At 38.3% G+C, this 24,332-nt stretch overlaps 1 protein-coding gene across 3 annotated transcripts in view; it reads right to left on the bottom strand.

The window, feature by feature from the left end:
- The window catches only part of SNX12 (sorting nexin 12), a 123,789-nt gene that overhangs the window by 4,961 nt on the left and 94,496 nt on the right, over positions 1–24,332 (bottom strand). Inside the window, exon 5 of one of the 3 annotated variants that reach the window (XM_087426566.1) lies at positions 711–747. The exons of 1 other annotated variant lie outside the window; for it this stretch is intronic. In XM_087426566.1, coding sequence (XP_087282692.1) covers positions 736–747 — 12 coding nt within the window. In that variant the 3' untranslated portion in view covers positions 711–735. Of the gene's footprint in view, positions 1–710; positions 748–19,971; positions 19,993–24,332 lie in introns of those variants that run through there. One more of the 3 variants, XM_087426568.1, reaches the window with a different exon arrangement.

Here is a 24,332-nt window from a genome sequence, read left to right as displayed (position 1 = left end):
TAAGAATTACATCAAACTTCTCTTCAGAAATCATGTAAGCAAGAAGAGAGTGCAGTGAAATATTTAAAGTATTGAAAGAAAAAACCCACCAACCTAGAATTCTGTATCCAGCAAATTTATTCTTCAAAAGTGAAGGAGATCAGGGGCTGGCCCAGTGGCATAGCGGTAAGTTCGCGTGCTCCACTTCGGCGGCCCAGGGTTCTCCAGTTTGGATCCCAGGCACAGACTGACGCACCACTTGTCAAGCCATGCTGTGGCGGCGTCCCATATAATGTAGAGGAAGATGGGCATGGATGTTAGCCCAGGGCCAATCTTCCTCAGTAAAAAAGAGGAGGATTGGCAACAGATGTTAGCTCAGGGCTAATCTTCCTCACACACACACACACACACACACACACACACACACACAAAGTGAAGGAGATCAACAACAAAAACAATCCAATTTAAAAAGAGGCAAGTCTTCTCCAAAGAAGATATACAACAAGCACATCAAAAGATGCTCAACATCACAAATCATTAGGGAAATACAAATCAAAACCACAATGAGATACCACTTCACACCCATTAGGATATTAGGATGGCTATTATTTTAAAAAAACAAAAGATAATAAGTGTTAGCAAGGACGTTGAGAAATTGGAACACATGCATTGCTGGTGGGAATGTAAAATGGTACAGTATGGCAGTTCCACAAAAAGTTAAACATATAATTACCATATTATCCAGAAATCCCACTTCTAAGCATATACCTAAAAGAATTGAAAACAGCAACTTAAACAGATATTTGTACACCATGTTCATGGCAGCACTATTGACGATAGCCAAAAGATGGAAACAACACAAATGACCATCAACAAATGAATGGATAAACAAAATGTGGTATAAACATACAATGGAATATTATTCAGCCTTAAAAAGAAAGGAAATTCTGATACACGCCATAAAATGGAGGAACCTTGAAGATATAATGCAAAGTAAAATAAGCCAGATACAAAAGGACAAATATTGCATGACTCCACTTATATGAGGTACCTGGAGTTGTCAAATATATAGAGACAGAAAGTAGAATAGTGGTTTCCAGGGCCCAAGGGAGGAATGGGGAGTTATTGTTTAATGGGTACAGAGTCTCAGTTTGGGATGATGAAAAAGTTCTGGAGATGGATAGTGCTAATGGTTGTATAACAATGTGAATGTAATTAATGCCACTGAACTGTACACTGAAAAACGGTTAAAACAGTCAATTTTAGGCTATGTACATTTTACCACAATAAAAAAAAGAAAAAATGAGACATCTGTATATAGGAACATGGAAATATTTCTACACACTTTCTGTTGTAAAAAACTAAAAGATAACAACCAATGGATCATTGATGAAATTAAAGGAGAAATCAAAAACTATCTGGAAACAAACGAAAATGATAATATGCCATATCAAACCATATGGGATGCAGCAAAAGCGGTCCTGAGAGGGAAACTCATAGCGATACAAGCCCACCTTAACAAACAAGAAAAAGCCCTAATAGGCAACCTTAAATTACACCTAACAGAACTAGAAAAAGAAGAACAAACAAAGCCCAAAGCCAGCAGAAGGAGAGAAATAATAAAAATCAGAGCAGAAATAAATGAAATTGAGACCAAAAAAACAGTAGAAAGGATTAATGAAACAAAGAGTTGGTTCTTTGAGAAGATAAACAAAATCGAGAAACCCATAGCCAGGCTTACTAAGAAAAAAAGAGAAAAGGGTCAAGGAAATAAAATTAGAAATGAAAGAGGAGAAATTACAATGGATACCACGAAAATACAGAGGATTATAAGAGAATACTATGAGAAATTATATGCCAACAAATTGGACAATCTAGAAGAAATGGATAAATTCTTAGACTTATACAACCTCCCAAAATTGAACCAAGAAGAAATGGAGAATCTGAATAGACCAATAACAAGTAAAGAGATTGAAATAGTAATCAAAAACCTCCCAAAAAATAAATGTCCAGGATCAGATGGCTTCTCCAGTGAATTTTACCAAACATTCAAAGAAGATTTAATACCCATCCTTCTCAAACTATTCCAAAAAATAGAGGAAGATGGAACACTTCCTAAATCATTCTATGAGGCCAACATCACCCTGATACCAAAGCCAGACAAGACAATACAAAGAAAGAAAATTACAGGCCAATATCGCTGATGAACATTGATGCAAAAATCCTCAACAAAATATTGGCAAACCGAATACAACAATACATTAAAAAGATCATACACCATGATCAAGTGGGATTTATACCAGGGACGCAGGGATGGTTCAACATCCACAAATCAATCAACGTGATACATCACATCAACAAAACAAAGAATAAAAACCACATGATCATCTCAATAGACGCAGAGAAGGCATTTGACAAGATACAACATCCATTTATGATTAAAAACTCTCAATAAAATGGGAATAGAAGGAAAGTACCTCAACATAATAAAGGCCATATATGACAAACCCACAGCCAACATCATACTCAACGGGGAAAGACTGAAAGCCATTCCTCTGAGAACAGGAACGAGGCAGGGCTGCCCACTCTCACCACTCCTGTTCAACATAGTACTGGAGGTTTTGGCCAGAGCAATTAGGCAAGAAAAAGGAATAAAAGGAATCCAAATAGGTAACGAAGAAGTGAAACTCTCACTATTTGCAGATGACATGATTGTATATATAGAAAACCCTAAAGAATCTGTTGGAAAACTAATAGAAACAATCAACAGCTACAGCAATGTTGCAGGGTACAAAATCAATCTACAAAAATCAGTTGCATTTCTGTATGCTAATAATGAACTAACAGAAAGAGAGCTCAAAAAGATAATACCATTTACAATTGCATCAAAAAGAATAAAATACCTAGGAATAAATCTTACCAAGGAGGTGAAGGACCTATACAATGAGAACTACAATACATTATTGAAAGAAATCCATGATGACATAAAGAAATGGAAAGATATCCCATGCACGTGGATTGGAAGAATAAACATAGTTAAAATGTCTATATTACCTAAAGCAATCTACAGATTCAATGCAATCCCAATCAGAATCCCAACGACATTCTTCACAGAAATAGAAAAAAGAATACTAAAATTTATATGGGGCAACAAAAGACCCCGAATAGCTAAAGAAATCCTAAGAAAAAAGAACAAAGCAGGAGGCATCACAATCCCTGACTTCAAAACATACTACAAAGCAATAGCAATCAAAACAGCACGGTACTGGTACAAAAACAGACACACAGATCAATGGAACAGAATTGAAAGCCCAGAAATAAAACCACACATATACGGACAGCTAATTTTCGACAAAGGTGCTAAGAACACGCAATGGAGAAAGGAAAGTCTCTTCAATAAATGGTGTTGGGAAAACTGGACAGCCACATGCAAAAGAATGAAAGTGGACCGTGTGCTATCACCATTCACAAATATTAACTCAAAATGGATCAAAGACCTGAAGGTGAGACCTGAAACTATAAAACTCATAGAAGAAAATATTGGCAACACACTATTTGACATTGGTTTTAAAGGAATCTTTTCAGATGACATGCCTACCCAGACTAGGGAAACTAAAGAAAAAAATGAACAAGTGGGACTTTATCAGATTAAAGAGCTTTTATAAGACAAATGAAACCAGAATCAAGATGAACAGACAACCAACCAGCTGGGAGAGAATATTTGCAAAACATACATCTGACAAGGGGTTGATCTCCATAATATATAAAGAACTCACACAACAGAACAACAAAAAAACAAACAACCTGATCAAAAAATGGGCAGAGGAAATGAAGAGACACTTCTCCAAGGAAGATATACAGATGGCCAATAGGCACATGAAAAGATGCTCAACGTCACTAATCATCAGGGAAATGCAAATCAAAACAACACTAAGATACCACCTCACGCCCGTTAGAATGGCTATAATCACCAAGACAAAAAACAATAAATGTTGGAGAGGATGTGGAGAAACAGGAACCCTCATACACAGCTGGTGGGAATGCAAATTGGTGCAGCCTCTATGGAAAACGGTATGGAGATTCCTCAAAGAATTAAAAATAGAGATGCCCTATGATCCAGCCATCCCACTACTGGGAATCTATCCAACGCACCTGAAATCAACAATCCAAAGAGGCTTATGCACCCCTATGTTCATTGCAGCATTATTCACCATAGTCAAGAAGTGGAAGCAACCTAAGTGTCCCTCAACTGACGATTGGATTAGGAAAATGTGGTATATATATACAATGGAATACTACTCAGCCATAAAAAAGACAAAATCGTCCCATTTGCAACAACATGGATGGGCTTGGAGCGTATTATGTTAAGTGAAATAAGCCAGAAAGAGAAAGACAAACACCGTATGATCTCACTCATATGTGGAATATAAACCAACACATGGACAGAGAAAACTGGACTGTGGTTACCAGGGGCAGTGGGGGGGGAGGTGGGCACAAGGGGTGAAGGGAGTCATATATATGGTGATGGACAAACAAAAATGTACAATCCAAAAATTTCACAATGTTAGAAACCATTAAAACATCAATAAAAAAAAAAACTAAAAGACATGTAGAAACTGTAGTAATCTTAAAACTCTATAAAAATGTTTACAGAAATACTTTCTTTAGTTAGCTTCCAGTTCTAAAGTTGTACCTTGATTAATCTGATTGTTTCCCATGTTTCCATTAGTAACACACTTGTAAACCACTTCTACAGATGGCTAATCTCATCTCTTAGATGACAATTCTTATTAAAATTTCAATGAGTAATTCTTTTTCCAAGTTCTTAGCTTCCAATGTACTCATTATAGCACTAATTATTTTACCTGACAATAGCTATTCATTAATCAATTCCCAGTGAGCATTACAAGACACTTAACGTCCAGTAGCAAGAAAGAAAAAATTAGAATCCCTGAGACAGAGGGTTACTGATATGCTTTCAAATCTAGGATGTATGGAAAATGAAAATATGAGACTCCCTGGTGATTCCCAGAGAAAATAATATTAACATAATCAATGTACTGTGTGGCTTATCAAATAAGTATCGTAGAAACATTAATGAGATCATTTGGAATCTGACAGAAGGAAGTCTTGTGGAAGTAGTTAGGTGGGGGTTGGCTATATGCACAGCCATTACACATAGAAAAAAAGACTAGAACATACACCAAAATGTTAATATTGATTATCTCTGGGAAGTAGGGTTAGTAGTTTTCTTTTCTTTTTTGTTTATTTATCTGTATTTTCTAAAATTTCTGAAATAAATATGATAACTACTATAATAGGAAAAATCCAAACAATAAAATTTATCAAGGACGTCACCAAAATGGCAACGTAGGAGATCCCAGCCTCCATCCTCCCACAAAGATCAATAATTAGACAGCTATCCATGAACGAAAACAGCTCTGGGAGCGCTCTGGAGTCCACCTAAGAAACTTTAGCAACACAGTGGAACAAAAAACCTGAGAATAACCATAAAAGAAGAGAAAGAAGACAGCTTCATTTTGCCTGCATCATCCCATCCCCCAAGCCACCATTGCTCAGCATCAAGAGGGAACTTCCCAGCTAGAAAGAGTTCCCCTCGCCAGGAAAGGAAGACTGGGGTGAGTGACCAGCTTCCCCAGCCTTTTGGGCACCATATGAAGGTTCCACTTCAGTTTCACTTCACCCAGACTAGCAAAGCTGAGCCATATACAGATGGCTAGGAACAAGGAAGAAGAACAGGGGCTACCAATGTAGTCATGCAGTGGAAGCAATTGCAGTTCACAGTGATCTGCTCTGTAGATAAACACAGCAGATTTCGCCACAGGGGAAGAAACTAATGGCCAACACAGCCACTGTAGACGCCCCACAGATTTCACCATCTTTTGCCCCACAGGTATTCACATTCACTGACACCAGCTACCCGAGTCCCTCCCCCATTGGAGCCTGGGAACCTCACTGGCAGCCAGTCCAGGCCTCTGTGGCTACATGAGTGCAAGATACCAGCCTAGACCCTCACAGATGACCCCCACTGCCATGTGCATGCTTGTGGCTAGCCCCTCCAGCTGTGCACTTGCATACTGCTGGCTTGACATCTGTCACTGGCTTCCACTGCAGTGTGCACACCCAGGGGGAGACTATGCAGCCATGGGAGAGCAGGCCAACAGCCAGGGCCCCTGCAGCTGCCAGTGAGCCCATAGTTGGCCCCAACCTTTGTTACATGCTTTGGCCCCCACCACTACAAGTGTGTCTGCATCCAGCCCTTGCTACTACAAAGGGACCTGTAGCTAACCGCTGTAGCTAAACGTGTGCAACCAGTGAATCTGGCCACCACTGCTACATGTCCTGGTCCCTAGCCATGGTAACAGGAAGTGCTGCTCAAGACCCCAACAGCCCTTGCAGCCACTGTGGACCCCCTGCAGTGATCATCAAGGACCACAGAGTTGTCAGTGCTGTGGAATCCAGTGGCCTGAGCTGAAAAGACATAACACCCGCCTGAACCTAGTGCTATCGCATGCCCCTGCACCTGGTGCCCTACACCACTAGACCCAGTGTCACAGCATGCTCAAGTGAGCCCCCACCCCCAGGTGAAAGGCTTCCCTTATCAAAGACAGTCCATAAAGTCTGGAAGAGGTGACTGCTTCTTCAAATGGGCAGGCACCTACACAAGGCTACAAGGATCATGAAGAATCAGGGCAGCATGATTTCACCAAAGGAATACAGTAAACCTCCAGTAACTGTCCTCAAAGAAATGGAGATCCAGGAAGTGCCCAACTAACAATTCAAAATAATTGTTCTAAAGATGTTCAGAGAGCTACAAGAGAACATGGATAAACAATTTAATGATATCAGAAAACAACACAAGAACAAAATGAGAAATGCAACAAAGAGATAAAAAACAAAAAAGAACCAAAGAGAAATTTTGGAGTTGAAGAATACAATGACTGAACTGAAAATTCAATGGCAGGCTTGAACAAGCAGAAGAAAGAATCAGTGAGGTAGAAGATAGAACAATTCAAATTATCCAATCAAAGGATCAAAAAGAAAAAAGTATGAAAAGAAATAAAGAAAGCCTACAGGACTTACAGGACAGCATCAAGAGAAATAATGTACGCATCATGGAGTCCCACTAGGAGAAGAGAGGGAGAAAAGGGTAGAAAGCTTATTTTAAGAAATAATGGTTGAGAACTCCCCAAACCTGGGGAGAGATTTGGACATCCAACTTCATGAAGTTAATTGGTCATACCAAAATTTCAATCCAAAATGATCTTCTCCAAGAAACGTAAGAATAAAACTGTCTAAAATCAAGAAAAGAGAGAATTTTAAAAGCAGCAAGAGAAAAAAATCTCTCATACAAGAGAATTAACTCCCCATAAGGCTATCAGAGGATTTCTCAGCAGAGGCCTTACAGGTCAGGAGAAAATGAGATGCTATTTTTACAGTGAAGAAAGAAAAAAACTTCCAACCAAGAATACTTTCCACAGCAAAATTATCCTTCAGAAATGAGAGCAAGATAAAGATTTTCCTTAATAAATAAAAATTGAGGGAATGCATCACCACTAAATGTGCCTTATAAGAAATGCTAAAGGAGTTCTTCAAGCTAAAACAAAAGGATGCTAATTAGTAACATGAAAACATATGAAAATATATAACATGCTGGTAAGAGTAAGCATATAGACAGATTCAGAATACCCTAATACTATAATATGGTGATGTGTTACCTACTAAATTCTAGTATAAAGGTTAAAGGACAAAAAGTATTAAAAAGAGCTATAGCTCCAACAATTTGTTAATGGATACACAACATAAAAAGATGTAAATAGTGACATAAACCTAAAAGGGAGGAAGTAAAAGGATAGAGGTTTTGTATGCAATCAAAGTGTTTGTATGTGAGACATTGCTCAGCGTAAAATAGGCTGATATATATATATATATATATATGACGTTTTATGTAAGCCCCATAGTAACCATGAAGCAAAAATCTATAGTAGATTCATAAAAGATAAAGAGAAGGAAATCAAAGACTACTACTATGGAAAATCATCAATTCACAAAGGAAGGCAGAAAGAGAAGAAGAAAAAAACAAGGGAAATACAAAACAGCCAGAAAACAATTAATAAGGTGGCATTAGTAAGTCCTTACCTATTACTAATTACTCTAAATATAAATGGATTGAATTCTCCAATCAAAAGATACAGTGATTGGATGGATTAAAAAAAACAAGTCTCAACTACAGCTACCTACAAGAGACTCACTTCAGCTTTAAGAACACACATAGGCTTATAGTGAAGGGATGGAAGAAGATATACCATGCAAATGGAAACCAAAAACAAGAAAGGGAAGCTATACTTATATCAGAAAATAGACTTTAAGCCAAAACCAGTAACAAGAGACAAAGATGGTCGTTACATAAAGATAAGGGGGTCAGTATATCAAGAAGATATAACAATCATAAATATATATGAACCCAACATCAAAGCACCTAAATATATTAAATACAAACAGATCTGAAAGGAGAAACAGACAACAATACAATAATAGCAGGTGAGTTCAATATCCCACTATCAACAATGGATAGATCATCCAGACAGAAAATCAACAAGGAAATGCTGGGCTTGAAGCATACTTTAGACCAGATACACCTAAGAGACATACAGAACATTCCATCCAAAATTAGCAGAATACACATTCTTCTCAAGTGCATGTGGAACATTCTTCAGGATAGATCATATGACAGGTCACAAAACAAGTCTTAGCAAATTCAAGATTGAAATCATACCAAGTACCTTCTCCAACCACAATGGTATGAAACAAGAAATCAATAACAGGAGGAAAGCGGGAAAATTTACAAATATGTGGAAATTAAACAACACACTGCTGAACAACCAATGGGTCAGAGAAGAAATAAAAGTGATCAAGAAATATCTTGAAACAGGGCCAGCCCTGTGGCTTAGTGGTTGAGTGCACGCGCTCCGCTGCTGGCGGCCTGGGTTCAGATCCTGGGCGAGCACCGATGCACCGCTTCTCTGGCCATGCTGAGGCCGCGTCCCACATACAGCAACTAGAAGGATGTGCAGCTATGACATACAACTATCTACTGGGGCTTTGGGGGAAAAATAAAAATTAAAAAAAAAAAAGAAATATCTTGAAACAAATGAAAATGAAAACATAACATATCAAAACTTATGGGATGCTGCAAAAGAACTTCTAAGAGAGAAGTTTATAGTGATAAATACCTACATTAAGAAAAAAGAGGGGCCGGCCCCGTGGCTTAGTGGTTGAGTGCACCAGCTCTGCTGCTGGCGGCCCGGGTTCAGATCCCGGGCGTGCACCGACGCACCACTTCTCCGGCCATGCTGAGGCCGCATCCCACATGCAGCAACTAGAAGGATGTGCAGCTATGACATACAACTATCTACTCGGCCTTTGGGGGAAAAATCAATCAATAAATAAAAATTATAAAAAAAAAAAAAAAAAAAAAAAAAAGAAAAGAAAGATCTCAAATAAACCACCTAACTTCACACCTCAGGGACCTAGAAAAAGAAGAACAAACTAAGCTGAAATTTAGTGGAAGGAAGGAAATAACAAACATCAGAGCAGAAATAAATAGAGACCAGAAAACAATAGAAAAAAATAATAAAATTAAGAGTTGGGGTTTTTACAATAAAATTTAAAAACCTTTAGCTATGCTAACTCAGAAAAAAGGAGAGAGGACTCAAATAAATAAAATCAGAAATGAAAGGAAACCACAGTATGATACCACAGAAATACAAAGGATCATGGCAGACGACTATGAACAATTATATGCCAACAAACTAGACAACCTAGAAGAAATGGATAAATTCCTAGAAACACACAACTTACAAGACTGAATCATGAAGAAATAGAAAATATGAAAAAACCAATAACAAGGAGATTGAATGAGTAATAAAAACCTCCCAAAAAAGAGAAGCACAAATAGTTTCACTGGTGAATTATACCACACATTTACAGAAGAATTAATGGCAATCCTCCTGAAACTCTTCCAAAAAATTGGAGGAGAGAACACTCCTAAACTCATTTTATGAGGCCAAGAGTACCCTAATACCAAGGTCAGATAAAGACACTATCAAGAAAAGAAAACTATAAGCCAATATCCCTGATGAATACAGATGCAAAAATTCTCAAAAAAATATTATCAAATCAAATTCAACAGTACATTAAAAGGATCATACACCATGATCAAGTGGGATTTATCCCTGGGATGCAAGGATGGTTCAACATACGTAAATCAATGTGATACACCACACTGATAGAATGAAAGATAAAAATCATATGATCGTCTCAATAGTTGCAGAAAAAGCATTTGACAAAATACAACAGACTTTCATGATAAAAACGCTCAACAAATTGGGTATAGAAGGAACATACCTCAATATAATAAAAGCCACATATGACAAGCCCACAGCTAACAACATACTCAATGGTGAAAGGTTGAAAGCTTTCCCTCTAAGATCAGGAACAAGAAAATGGTGTCCACTCTCACTACTCTTATTCAACATAATACTGGAATTCCTAGCCAGAGCACTCAAGCAAGAAAAAGAAATAAAATGCATCCAAATCAAGAAGGAAGAAGTAAAATTGTCTCTGTTTGCAGATGATGTGATCTTATATATAGAAAATCCTAAAGATTCCATAAAAAAACTGATAGAGCTAATAAATTCAGTAAAGTTGCAGGATACAAAAATCAACATACATAAATCAGTTGTGTTTCTATACTCTAACAATGAAACATCTGAAAAGAAATAAATAAAACAATCCCATTCACAATAGCATCAAAAACAATAAAAGATTTAAAAAGAAATTTAACCAAGGAGGTGAAAGATTTCTACACTATAAACTACAAGACTTTGATGAAAGAAATTGAAGAAGACACAAATGGAAAGATATCCCATATTCAAGGATCAGAAGAATTAATATTGTTAAAAGTCCATACTACCCAAAGCCATCTTATAGAATCAATGCAATTCCTATCAAAATTCCAAAGGTATTTTTTCACAGAAATAGAAAAAAAATCCTAAAAGGAGTATGGAACCACAAGAGGCCCTAAATAGCCAAAGTAATCCTGAGAAAGAAGAACTAAGCTGGAGGCATCACACCTTCTGATTTCAAACTATACTACAAAGCTATAGTCATCAAAACAGTATAGTTTTGAAATAAAAATAGACATAATAGACCAATGGAACAGAATTGAGAGTCCAGAAATAAACCCTCGCATATAGTCAACTAATATTTGACAAAGGAGCCAAAAATACTCAATGGGGAAAGAACAATCTCTTCAATAAATGCTGGGAAAACTGGATATCCAGATGCAAAAGAATGAAACTGAACTCCTGTCTTAGACCAGTCAAAAAAATTAACTTGAAATTGATTAAAGACTTAAACATAAGACCTGAAACCACAGAACTCCTAGAAGAAAACATAGGGAAAAAGCTCCTTGACATTTGTCTTGGCAATGATTTTTTGGATATGACATCAAAAGCACAAACGACAAAAGCAAAAATGAGTAAGTGGGATTATATCAACCTAAATAGCTTCTGCATAGCCAAAGAAACAATCAACAAAATGAAAAGGCAACCTACTGAATGGGGGAAAATATTTGCAAATCATATATCTGATGAGGGGTTAATATCTAAAGAACTTATACAACTCAATAGTAAAATACCAAACAATCTGATTTTAAAAATAGGCAGAGGAAATGAAAACATACAAACGGCAAACACGTACATGAAAAGGTGCTCAACATCACTAATCATCAGGGAAATGCAAATTAAAACAATGAGATATCACCTCACACCTGTTAGAATGGCTATCATAAAAAAGACAGGAGATAACAACTGTTGATGAGGATCTGGAGAAAATTGGTGCAGCCGCTATGGAAGACAGTGTGGAGGTTCCTCAAAAAACTAAAAATAGAACTTCTATATGATCCAGCAATCCTACTTCTGGGTATATAGCCAAAGGAAATGAAAACAGGATATCAAAGAGAGAGCTGCACTCCCATGTTCATTGCAGTATTTACAATAGCCAAGATATGGAAACAACCTAAGTGTCCATCAATGGATGAATGGATAAAGAAGATGTGGGATATGTATACAATGGAATGTTATTTAGTCATGAAAAAGAAGGAAATCCTGCCACTTGCAATAACATGGATGAAACTTGAGGGCATTATGCTAAGTGAAATAAGCCAGACAGAGAAAGACAAATACTGTAGGATATCACTTATGTGTGGAATCTAAAAAAGCTGAACTCACAGAAACAGAGAGCAGAGTGGTGGTTTCCAGGGGCTGAGGAGTGGGGGAAGTGGAGAGATGTTGGTCAAAGGGTACAAACTTCCAGTTACAAGATGAATAAGTTCTGGGGATGTAATGTACAGCATCGTGATTATAGTTAACGATACCGTATTATATACTTGAAATTTACTAAGTGAGTAGATCTTAAATACTCTCACCACAAAAAAAGAAATGGTAATTATGTGACATGATGGAAATGATAGCTATTGCTATGGTGGCAATCATTTTGCAACATACAAGTGTATCAAATCAATATGCTGTACATGTTAAACTCACACAATGTTATACAGCAATAATATCTCAATAAAGCTGGAGGGAAAAAAAGCTATCAAAGAGATGGTTCATTTTAATAGTAACTGAGCTGAATTGCATTTTCTAGTAGCTTTTTCAGCCATGGAGTGAACAAAATCTTCTAGGACAAAGTAACAGGGTAGATGGGACCCAGAGAGACTGATTGTACTCTATGATAAGTATTCTCTAGAATATAAAATGAAGTAATGAACAGGAGTCCAAGCTTTTGTTCTCTTGTGTCTCTCTCCATCTCGTCTCTTCTCTGGTTTTGTTCCACACTCTGAGCATCCTAAGTTAACTTATATATATTCTTCATCAGAAGAATCTATAAGGAAGATTGTCTCTCTAGACTCTGGCTCTGTCAATTATCCCTTTTCTGCTGTATTTTCAACATTTTCTTGTCTACCTACAGGGAAACTTAACTTTCTCCACTCTAAAACAAACTGAAAACACTTATATCCACCCTATCTCATTACAAACTCCCATACTTTCTCCCTCCTTCTCTTCAAAGCCAGATTTCTGGAAGAATTAATCTATATCCAGTCTGTACTTTCTCCTTTTCCATTCATTCAGTTCACTGCAGTCTGGTTTCTGCTATGATTCTAGGAAATTATAAAGGAAAGTTTCCTCGTTGCTGGATTCACTGTCCTGTATTCACATAGCCTAAGGCTATTAATTGCTCTTACTTCTCAAAAGTTCCTCTTCTTGGCCTCTGGGACACTACTGTCTCCTCATCCTCCTATCTTTCTTACCTTTCCCTGTCAGAATCTCCTCTTCTTTCCAACCCTTACTCTTTGGGGTTCCCCAGGATTATGTTCTAGTCTCTCTTCTCACACCACAAAGGAAAAAGTTAATCTACTTACACAGCTTCAACTATCATCTATACAGTGATAGATCCCCAAATTTTTAATACTAGCCCCAAACTCCTGCTTAAGCTTGAGACCTCTATTTCCAAATTACTTTTAAGCATCTCTACCTATACGCTACAAGGGCACCTTAAGCTCTACTGATCTAAAATCAGACTTATCTTCTCTACTGCCCAAATCCCCTATAATCTATTGGATTCCTAAATTATAATCTCATTCTCAATCACAAGCCAGCTTCCCAAACTAGAAGCTTTTGCTTTTCCCTAACTACCTCTTCTCCCTAACCCTGCACAATTAATCAATCAGCATACAATTCTATTGATTCTACCTTATAAATATCATTCTGTCAAACCCAGTCTTTCTCCTGCACTGCCACAATCTAGGTGCAGACTCATAATATCAGCTTGGACTACTTACTACAACACCTGCCAACTTGTCCTGCCACCATTCTCTCCCCACTCCAGATCAGTTCAGCTTCAAAACTGCTTTCAAAATGATCTTTACAAAACAAAAGCAAACCACTCTTTTGACTCCCCAGTGTCTACAGGATAAAACCCAAACTCCTTGGTCTAGCATAGTATGATCCAGTCTAGCATACAAGCCTCACTTTCTACTCCATCCCCAACTCCTGCATACTAAGCCTCTCACCATTCCACAAACACACCAGGCCATGTTATGTCTCCATGTCTTAACACATTGTATTCCCTCCTCTTAGAATGTCCTCCTCTTTCTTCCTCACCTGACAATGCCCTGGATGTCTGAGAAGAGAGAATCTGCTTTATTCTCTACGGCATCCTCCATGTGCCTGACATGTAGATGGTTCACAACAAATACCTATAGCATGATTGAATAACAGAGAGATTTCATGCCTCAACCCCATACTTCACCCTCAGCCATACAGAATTTCAATGCCTGCACACATGCTCTTACCTCCAAATCTTTGCACACGCTGTACCCTTCTAACTCTCAGGGAAAAAAAATGCATATGTGACTTCTCAGGAACCAGAAACTAGCTATCATTCACTGAGCAGTTTTGCTAAGTAATTTATGTTCATTAGCTTATTTTAAGCCTCAATCAATACTGTGAGGTAAATATTATCATCATTTTACAGATTAAAAAAACCCTGAGATGCAGAAGTGTTAAATAACTTTTCCATCTTGTAAATGGGATTTAAATGCAGGTCTTCAAAGCCTGAACCTTTAACCACTGGGCTCTAGACAATGTGTATTATACACAAGTGATTGCTCCGTCCTCTATGTTCCCATACCACTCTGTTCACCTCTCTGTAATGGCAGTTACCACACAAGAATGTGATATTTCTGTTAACACAAAATCGTCTCCATTAGACTATAAGCTCCATTGTGATAGCAACAAAGTCTCACTAATCTTTGTATCCCCAGTGTGTTTAGCACATTATAAGTGTTCAATAAATGTTCACTGTATAAATGAATTCCAAAACCTCTCTCTGGCAGTAGCCTTTTGGTTGCTACCTTGCTTTTCTTCTTCTTGCTGTATCCTTTCATTATTCATTCAACTATAGGCACTGAAGACTGACAACTTGGTAGTGTTTAATAAAGATTGCCTTTCATATACTAAGTGAATTTGTAAGAAGTGGTCAACAGAGGAATAGATCAGGAGTGCTTCTTTATGTTGGGGGGACTTTATTCTGTAGCATTATTGATCACATTAATATTGTATTTTTAAACCATTTTCTTGTATTAGATACAAATAAACACAGTAGTAATGATGTGTATTATTTTAGGAATCAAGGTTCTCAGTAGAAAAGAAAAGAAAGTACAATCACAGAATCAAGAATTTAGGAACACCATTGAGCATTACTGTTGTGCTTATTAATCATGTTGATATTAACTATTTTATTGGTATCGTGAAGAATACAGAAAACTGTTAAAGATAGCAGTTAGGAGACATTCTCTAACTCAAGGGGAATATTAGTAGAATGAACCTGTAAGTTCTGACCTTGAGTCAGATGAAGCCATGTGAAATATCCAAAATCCAATTGGATCTAAGTTTAAGGACCCTTGGGAGTTATATAGTCCTATGAATACAAAAGAATGCACAATTCCATCAGGTCTTATGTCTTAAAATTAAATGCAAAAGACATTACTATGAAACATCAAGTTTAAGAGTCTCTAGAGATATTTACTTCTTAATGTAAATATATGTAAATATCTTAACATATGCAAATTTACATATCTTAAGATTTCAAAATTCAATCAATTGATCAACTTAGGTAGAAGCTGCAGACTTTTAGTGAGAAAAAATATGTAATATAAAAATTGAAGGGCCGCCTGGTGGCATAGCGGTTAAGTTCTTGCACTCTGCTTCAGCGGTCCAGGGTTCACAGGTTCGGATCCTGGGCACCGACTGACGCACCGCTTGTCAAGCCATGCTGTGGCGGCGTCCCATATAAAGTAGAGGAAGATGGGCATGGATGTTAGCCCAGGGCGAATCTTCCTCAGTTAAAAGAGGAGGATTGGCAACGGATGTTAGCTCAGGGCTGATCTTCCTCACAAACAAAACAAAACAAAACAAAACAAACAAAAAAATTGAACCCAGGTATTTATCCACAGAATACAAAAACACTAATTTGAAAAGATATATGCACCCCTATTATTTATCCATTCATCCATCTGTGGGCACTTAGGTTGTTCCCATGTCTTGGCTATTGTAAATAATGCTGCCATTTGTGACAATAAGGACGGACCTTGAGGGTATTATGCTGAGCGAAATAAGCCTGACTGAGAAAGATAAATACTGTATGATTTCACACATATGCAGAAGACAAAAACAACAACAACAAATAAACAAACATATAGATATAGAGAACAGATTTGTGGTGACCAGAGAGGAAGGGGGGTGGGGAAGGGCAAAAGAGGTAAAAGGGGACATATGTATGGTGATGGATGGAAACTAGACTTTTGGTGGTGAACATGATGTAGTGTACACAGAAGTTGAAATATAATGATGTACACCTGAAATTTTAAAAAAATTGAACCCAGGGAAGTGGGTTAGATAATCACTTCCCTATTGATGTATTTAGGTATATATACATGTATTAATTTTTTCTTTTTTTTGTCTGGAATATTTTAAAGCAAATCCCAGATATCATATCATTTCACCTAGTTATTCCCCCCTTGAAGTTATAAAATCACTAACATAATCATATACAGTTGGCCCTCTGTATCCACAGGTTCCACATCCGAGGATTCAACCAACTGCGGATTGAAAGGCCTACGATGGCTGTGTCTGTACTGAACATGTACAGACTTTTTCTTGTTATTACTCCCTAAACAATACAGTATAACAACTATTTACATAACATTTACATTATATTAGGTATTAGAAGTAATCTAGAGACGATTTAAAGTATACGGGAGGATATGCATAGGTTATATGCAAATACTATGCCATTTTTTATAAGGGACTTGAGTATCCACAGATTTTGGTATCCGCAGGGGTCCTGGAACCAATCTCCTACAGATACTCAGGGATGACCATATAGAGTTTAGTGTTGCCCATTGGGGTCTCAAACAAGATTTCTCAGCCTCCCAGCCCAATTGTCTGCCAGTAAATAGCTTCAGTTAACTGGTATGGTAACTGCCTTCTTAGGTGGGTAAACATCTTTTAAGTTGGGAAGCTTTAGAATAAAGCATAGAAATATTTGAGACTCATTATATGAATATCATTTTTTGTGTTAAAAATGTGGCTTTGCATATTTGATGTTATATGTATTTGTCACCAGAGGGTGGATTTGTTTTGGTAGAATGACCTCTTTGTAACCAATTTGAAATGTATTTTAAGGTGAAATCTTACTAAATTATTTTTTTCATCCAGCTTTATTGAAGCATGATTGACAAATAAAATTGTATATATTTACAGTATATGTGATGATTTGATATATGTATACTTTGTGAAACGATTACCACAGTTTAATTAACACATCTATCATTTCATATAGTTACCTTTTGTGTGTCTGTGTGTGTGGTGAGAATGTGTAAGATCTACTTTCTTAGCAAATTTCAAGTATACAATACAGTATTATTAACTATAGTCACCATGCTACACATTAGATCCCTAGAACTTATGCATCATATAACTGAAGGCTTGTACCCTTTGACTAACATCTCCCCATCTCCCCCACCTCCCAGCCCCTGGTAACCACCATTCTACTCTCTGTTTCTATGAGTTTTACTTTTTTTTTAGATTCCACATATAAGTGAGATCATACAGTATTTGTCTTTCTCTGTCTGGCTTATACTTACCATAATGCTGCAAATGGCAGGATTTCCTTCTTTCTTATGGCTGAATAATATTTCATTGTATATATATATACCACATCTCCTTTATCTATTCATCCATTGATGGACACTTAGATCATTTCCATATCTTGGCTACTGTGAATGGTGCTGCAGTGAACACTGGAGTACAGATATCTCTTTGACATCCTGATTTCATTTCCTTTATATATATACCTAGGAGTGGGATAGCTGGATCATATAGTAGTCCTATTTTTAATTTTTTTGAGAAACCTCCATACTGTTTTACGTAACGGCTTACATTCCCACCAATAGTGCACAAGTGTTCCCTTTTCTTCACATCCTAACCCATACTTGTTACCTCTTGTCTTTTTGATAAAAGTCAGGAGTACTTCTTGAATTAACTTTCTCTTTCAGCAGCCTAATCTACTGACACCTTCTCTTCAACCTATTAATGTTCTCAAGGCTTTGCCCATCTTAAAAAAAAAATAGTGCTCCTTCAATCATGCTTTTTTGTCTAGCTATAGTCTGCTTTCTCTATTGCCCTTTCCCTTTGCCAAACATCTTCAAACAATTGTCTACATTTCCACACCTTCCATTCACTTTTTTTTTAAATTGGGAAATACATTAAGCAAACAAAAAAGGGTGGAGAACAATATAATAAACACCCACATACCCACAACTCAGTTTTGTTAAATATTAACATTTTGCCAAATTTCCTTCCTTTTTTTTTTTGTTTTATTTTGTTTTTATTTTTTTGCCCTGAGGTCCTCGATGGGCTTTTTTTTTAATTGATGTTTTAATAGTTTATAACATTGTGAAATTTTGGGCTGTACATTTTTGTTTGACCATCACCATATATATGTCTCCCTTCACCCCTTTTGCCCACCCTCTACCCCATTGCCCCTGGTAACCACAATACAGTTTTCTCTGTCCATGTGTTGGTTTATATTCCACACACGAGTGAGATCATACAGTGTTTGTCTTTCTCTTTCTGGCTTATTTCACTTAACATAATACCCTCCAGGCCCATCCATGTTGTTGCAAATGGGATGATTTTGTCTTTTTTGATGGCTGAGTAGTATTCCATTGTACATATATACCACATCTTCTTGATCCAATCGTCAGTTGAGGGACACTTAGGTTGCTTCCACTTCTTGGCTATAGTGAATAATGCTGCAATGAACATAGGGGTGCATAAGCCTCTTTGGATTGTTGATTTCAGGTGCGTTGGATAGATTCCCAGTAATGGGATAGCAGGATCATAGGGTATTTCTATTTTTAATTCTTTGAGGAATCTCCATACTGTTTTCCATAGAGGCTGCACCAGTTTGCATTCCCACCAGCTGTGTATGAGGGTTCCTGTTTCTCCACATCCTCTCCAACATTTGTTGTTTTTTGTCTTGGTGATTATAGCCATTCTAACGGGTGTGAGGTGATATCTTAGTGTTGTTTTGATTTGCATTTCCCTGATGATTAGTGATGTTGAACATCTTTTCATGTGCCTATTGGCCATCTGTACACCTTCTTTGGAGAAGTGTCTGTTCATCTCCTCTGCCCATTTTTTGATCGGGTTGTTTGTTTTTTTGTTGTTCAGTTGTGTGAGTTCTTTATATATTATGGAGATCAACCCCTTGTCAGATGTATATTTTGCAAATATTTTCTCCCAGCTGGTGGGTTGTCTGTTCCTCTTGATTCTGGTTTCGTTTGTCTTGTAGAAGCTCTTTAATCTGATAAAGTTCCACTTGCTTATTTTTTCTTTAGTTTCCCTAGTCTGAGTAGGCATGGCATCTGAAAAGATTCCTTTATGACCAATGTCAAATAGTGTGTTGCCTATATTTTCTTCTATGAGTTTTATAGTTTCAGGTCTCACCTTCAGGTCTTTGATCCATTTTGAGTTAATATTTGTGAATGGCGATAGCACACGGTCCACTTTCATTCTTTTGCATGTGGCTGTCCAGTTTTCCCAACACCATTTATTGAAGAGACTTTCCTTTCTCCATTGTATGTTCTTAGCTCCTTTGTCAAAAATTAGCTGTCCGTATACGTGTGGTTTTATTTCTGGGCTTTCAATTCTGTTCCATTGATCTGTGTGTCTGTTTTTGTACCAGTACCATGCTGTTTTAATTACTACTGCTTTGTAGTATATTTTGAAGTCAGGGATTGTGATGCCTCCTGCTTTGTTCTTTTTTCTTAGGATTGCTTTAGCTATTCAGGGTTCATTCCTATTTTTTAAAGAAGTAAAACATCACTGCTACAATTGAAGTATCACGTGTACCTATCACTTCCCCAATCCTCTTCCTACCTCCCCATAGGCAACCACTATTCAGACTTTGGTATCTTATTTCCACGGATGTTTTGATATTCATACTATATATGCACGTATCCCTAAAAAATATGCAGACATGGGAGATGTGGGATCAATAGCCCCCAATGTATCATGTCTTCCTGAATCCACACCCTTGGGTAACCTCCTCCCACACTGACTCTGGATTTGGCCATGTGATTTGCTTTGGCCAATGGGATATCTACAAATGTGATGCAAGCAGAAGCTTGAAAAACACTTGCAGGGGGCCGGCCCCGTGGCTTAGCGGTTAAGTGCGCGCACTCCGCTACTGCTGGCCCGGGTTCGGATCCCGGGCGCCCACCGACGCACCGCTTATCCGGCCATGCTGAGGCCACGTCTCACATACAGCAACTAGAAGGATGTGCAACTATGACATACAACAATCTACTGGGGCTTTGGGGGGTGGGGAAAGGAGGAGGATTGGCAATAGATGTTAGCTCAGAGCCGGTCTTCCTCAGCAAAAAGAGGAGGATTAGCACAGATGTTAGCTCAGGGCTGATCTTCCTCACAAAAAAAAAAAAAAAAAAGAAAAACACTTGCAGCAGGGCACCACGCGGTCAGCTGGTTGCCCTTTCAGGGAAGAGGACACAGGGGCTACCTTCCCTCTGCTACTTCTGCCACTGCCATGATTCTGGCGTCACTGCTGGTGATGGTGGTGGGCTGCTGGACTGCTGTCTACCTGACCGACTTGGTTCTGAAGGTGAGGGCCTCAGACCTAAAGCCCAGTCCCATGGTGCCCCAGGCTGGGGTGCAAAGTCAGAGCCTTTTCTCTTCACCTGCCTGGCGCCTCCTGGGCTGGCAGCCACACGGCAAATGCCCACAGGCACCCTTCCGTGTGGCGCCTGGTTCCACGGTGTGGATAAAGCATGGTGGGCCATGAGAGGGGTGTGGTGGCCTGAGCAGCTGCCACAGTCACAGTGCGGGGTGGTGTAGGCCCCGCAGCCTTCAGGTCCTGCCTGAGAGGCACCAGTAGTGAGCTTGGGAGGGCCAGGGGCCTGCCAGACCCTGTGGCAGTGCACGAGAGAGGAAAATAAAATGTCTGCCTAGGAAAGGCATTGTTTTCCCTCGTTGTCTTTAAGGCCACGACCCTTTAGAGACTCTAGCATCAGAATGAATCTAAATCAAGTTGTAATTTAGGTCAGTGGTCTCAAACTTTAAAGTGCATATGATCATCTGGGGTTCAGGTTAAAATGCACATTCTGATTCAGCAGGTCTGTGGTGGAATCTGAGATTCTGCATTTCTAACCAGTTCCCAAGTGCTACCAATGCTGCTGGTCTACAGACTATACTTCCAAGTAACAAGGATTTAGATAACTAGTTTCTGACTACTCGAATTCTAAATTGCACTCAGCACATCCTTCCTCACACTAACCACCCAAACACACACACCCTGGGTGCACAGTTCATTCTTCAGTTATTTGGGAAGAGTAGCAAAAATTATGAACAACTATCTGACCACATGCTTCAAGCAACCTTTTGGAATTGAATATTGGGGGGTGGGGGTAACTGTATGTATGGAATAAAATCATATAAATTCTCAAATGTTTAATAAAAATTCCAATTATGAATATAAAGCCTTCGTGTTATAAATACCATTTTATTTATTTAGTTATTTATTTATTTTTTTGTAAGGGAGATCAGCCCTGAGCTAACATCCGTGCTAATCCTCCTCTTTTTGCTGAGGAAGACTGGCTCTGAGCTAACATCTATAAATACCATTTTAAATAGAATACTATCGTTTAGTATCATGTGTTTTAGGTTTAACAGTAAAATGAAAAGATACTTGGGCTATTAGTTAAAGGTAAGATATAATCAAACATGCCTGTAAGTACCTATACTAATCCTACCTTTTGAGTTTGTCTCTCCCACTTCACTCCCATTGCAGTGTCGTCATCTCTCTCCTGGATTACCATAATAGCCTCTTGTCCTGAGGTGAATAGTGTCCCCCAATAGTCATGTCCACTTGGAACCTCAGAATGTGACCTTATTAGGAAATAGGGTCTTTGCAGATGTAAGTAGTTAAGATGAAGACTTACTGGATTAGGGTGGGCCCTAAATCCAAGTGTCCTTATAAGGCCATGTAAAGACACAGAGAGAACAAAGCAATATAAAGACATGGGTCTCTACAGAAAAGAGGCAGGCAAGAAGGCCACATGAAGAAGGAGGCAGAGATTGGAGTGATGGGGCTACAAGCCAGGGAATGCCAAGGACTGCTCGGAGTACCAGAAGCTAGGAAGAGACAAGGAAGAATTCTTCCCTAGAACTTTCAGAAGCAACATGGCCCTGCCAACACCTTGATTTTGGACTTCTAGCCTCCAGAACTGTAAGAGAATACATTTCTGATGTTTTAAGCCACCCAATTTGTGGTAATTTGTTATGGCAGCCCTAGGAAACTAACACACCTCCTAACTGATCTCCCTGCCGTGGATTGCTTCCTTCCAATCAATTTTCTACACTGCCACCAGGATGGCTCTTTCTAAACTACACATGTAATCACATCACTCATCTGCTTAAAATGCTGCCATAATTTCCCATTGGCCCATGCTGATCTCTGTAGCCTCATCTCTTGCTACTCCATTACATAATCCCTACACATTAACAACATACTACTTGAAGCTCTCCCTGAATGCTATGCTTGTGCACACTTCTGTGCTTGTCTACATACTGTTCCCTCTGCCTGGAATATACCCCCTGCGCCATCAAATTTTTCTTCTCTATATCACCACAACCTAGTATGCAAGGAGTGGCAGTAGTGAATATAGAATGGTTTTTCAAGAAATCTGGCTGTGAAGGCCAAGGATCTTTTGTTGGTTGCAAATTTTGAAATCAGAGAATCTGGAGTCTACTTTCTAACATACACTGCTAGAAAGGGATCCCCTATTCATCCAAAGCCATTCTCCCAACATTCTGTGATTGGTCCTTTTCTGTTTTCCCTCTGCTATTTTTCCCCTTGGCGATGGCATCCAATCTTATGGCTTCAAGTACCACCTATTATAATTGAGACTAGCAAATCTCTATCTCTACTTTTAATCTCTCTCTCAAGTTCAAATAACTGGTAGTTGTCCCACAGCACACTGGTGCTCTGTTCATTTTTCTTCTAGTCATTTCTTTCTCTGTATGTTTAATTTTGTTTTTTTTTTTTTTTAAAGATTTTATTTATTTATTTTTCCCCCAAAGCCCCAGTACATAGTTGTCTGTCATAGCTGCACATCCTTCTAGTTGCTGTATGTGGGACGCGGCCTCAGCATGGCTGGAGGAGTGGTGCCTCGGTGCGCACCCGGGATCCGAACCCGGGCCGCCGGCAGCGGAGCGCACGCACTTAACCGCTAAGCCACGGGGCCGGCCCTGTATGTTTAATTTTGGACAATTTCTATTGCTGTGTCTTCAAATTCACTAATCTTTTCTTCAGAAGTGTCTAATTTGTTAATCCAGTCAAGTATATTTTTTCTCAGACATTGTATTTATCATCTCTAGAAGTTTAATTTCAGTCTTTTTATATCCTCTATGATTACATGATTACATGCTCATGTTTTCCTCTACCTTACTGAACAAATAGAGTATATTCATAATAACTCTTTTAATGTCCTTGTCTACTAATTCTATCGTCTGTGCTATTTCTGGGTCTGTATCTGTTGATTGATTTTACTCATATTTTCCTGCTTTGTATACCTGATCATTTGTTATTAGATGCAAGGCATTGTGGATTTTATGTTGTTGGATGCTGGATTTTTTTCTTTATTGTTCCATTAAACACTTTTGAGATTTGTTCTGGGATACAGTTAAGTTACTCAGAAACAGTTTAATCCTTTCAAGGCTTTCTGTTAAATTTTATTAGGCAGGACCAGAGCAACCTTTAGTCTAAAGCTAATTTATCCCCACTACTGAGGCAATACTCTTCTCTTTCTTTCTCTTTCTCTCTGTGTCTCTCTCTGTGTAGGTATCTCCTCTTTGGTACTGTGCCCTGTGAATTTTAGCCACTTCAACCACCCTGAATTCTCAACTCTGTCTCCTAAAGTCAGAGAGACTGCTAGGATCTAGCTAGGCTTCCTCTCTCTGAACTATTGTTTCATGTATTTTGTCCAGTTTTGTAATTGTTTAAGGCCTCAGGGTAAATCCAGTCCTTGTTACTCCATCATAACCAGAAGCATAAGTCCTTAGCCTTTTGAAAAGATCAGTGCATCTACTCTGAAAAAACAGATTGTAGAGGGCAAAAGTGGT

This window comes from Ceratotherium simum, chromosome X, assembly GCF_057802395.1.
Source record: "Ceratotherium simum simum isolate JZ-2026a chromosome X, ASM5780239v1, whole genome shotgun sequence".
Lineage (NCBI taxonomy): Eukaryota > Metazoa > Chordata > Mammalia > Perissodactyla > Rhinocerotidae > Ceratotherium > Ceratotherium simum.
This window is presented reverse-complemented; position numbering and strand designations above follow the sequence as displayed.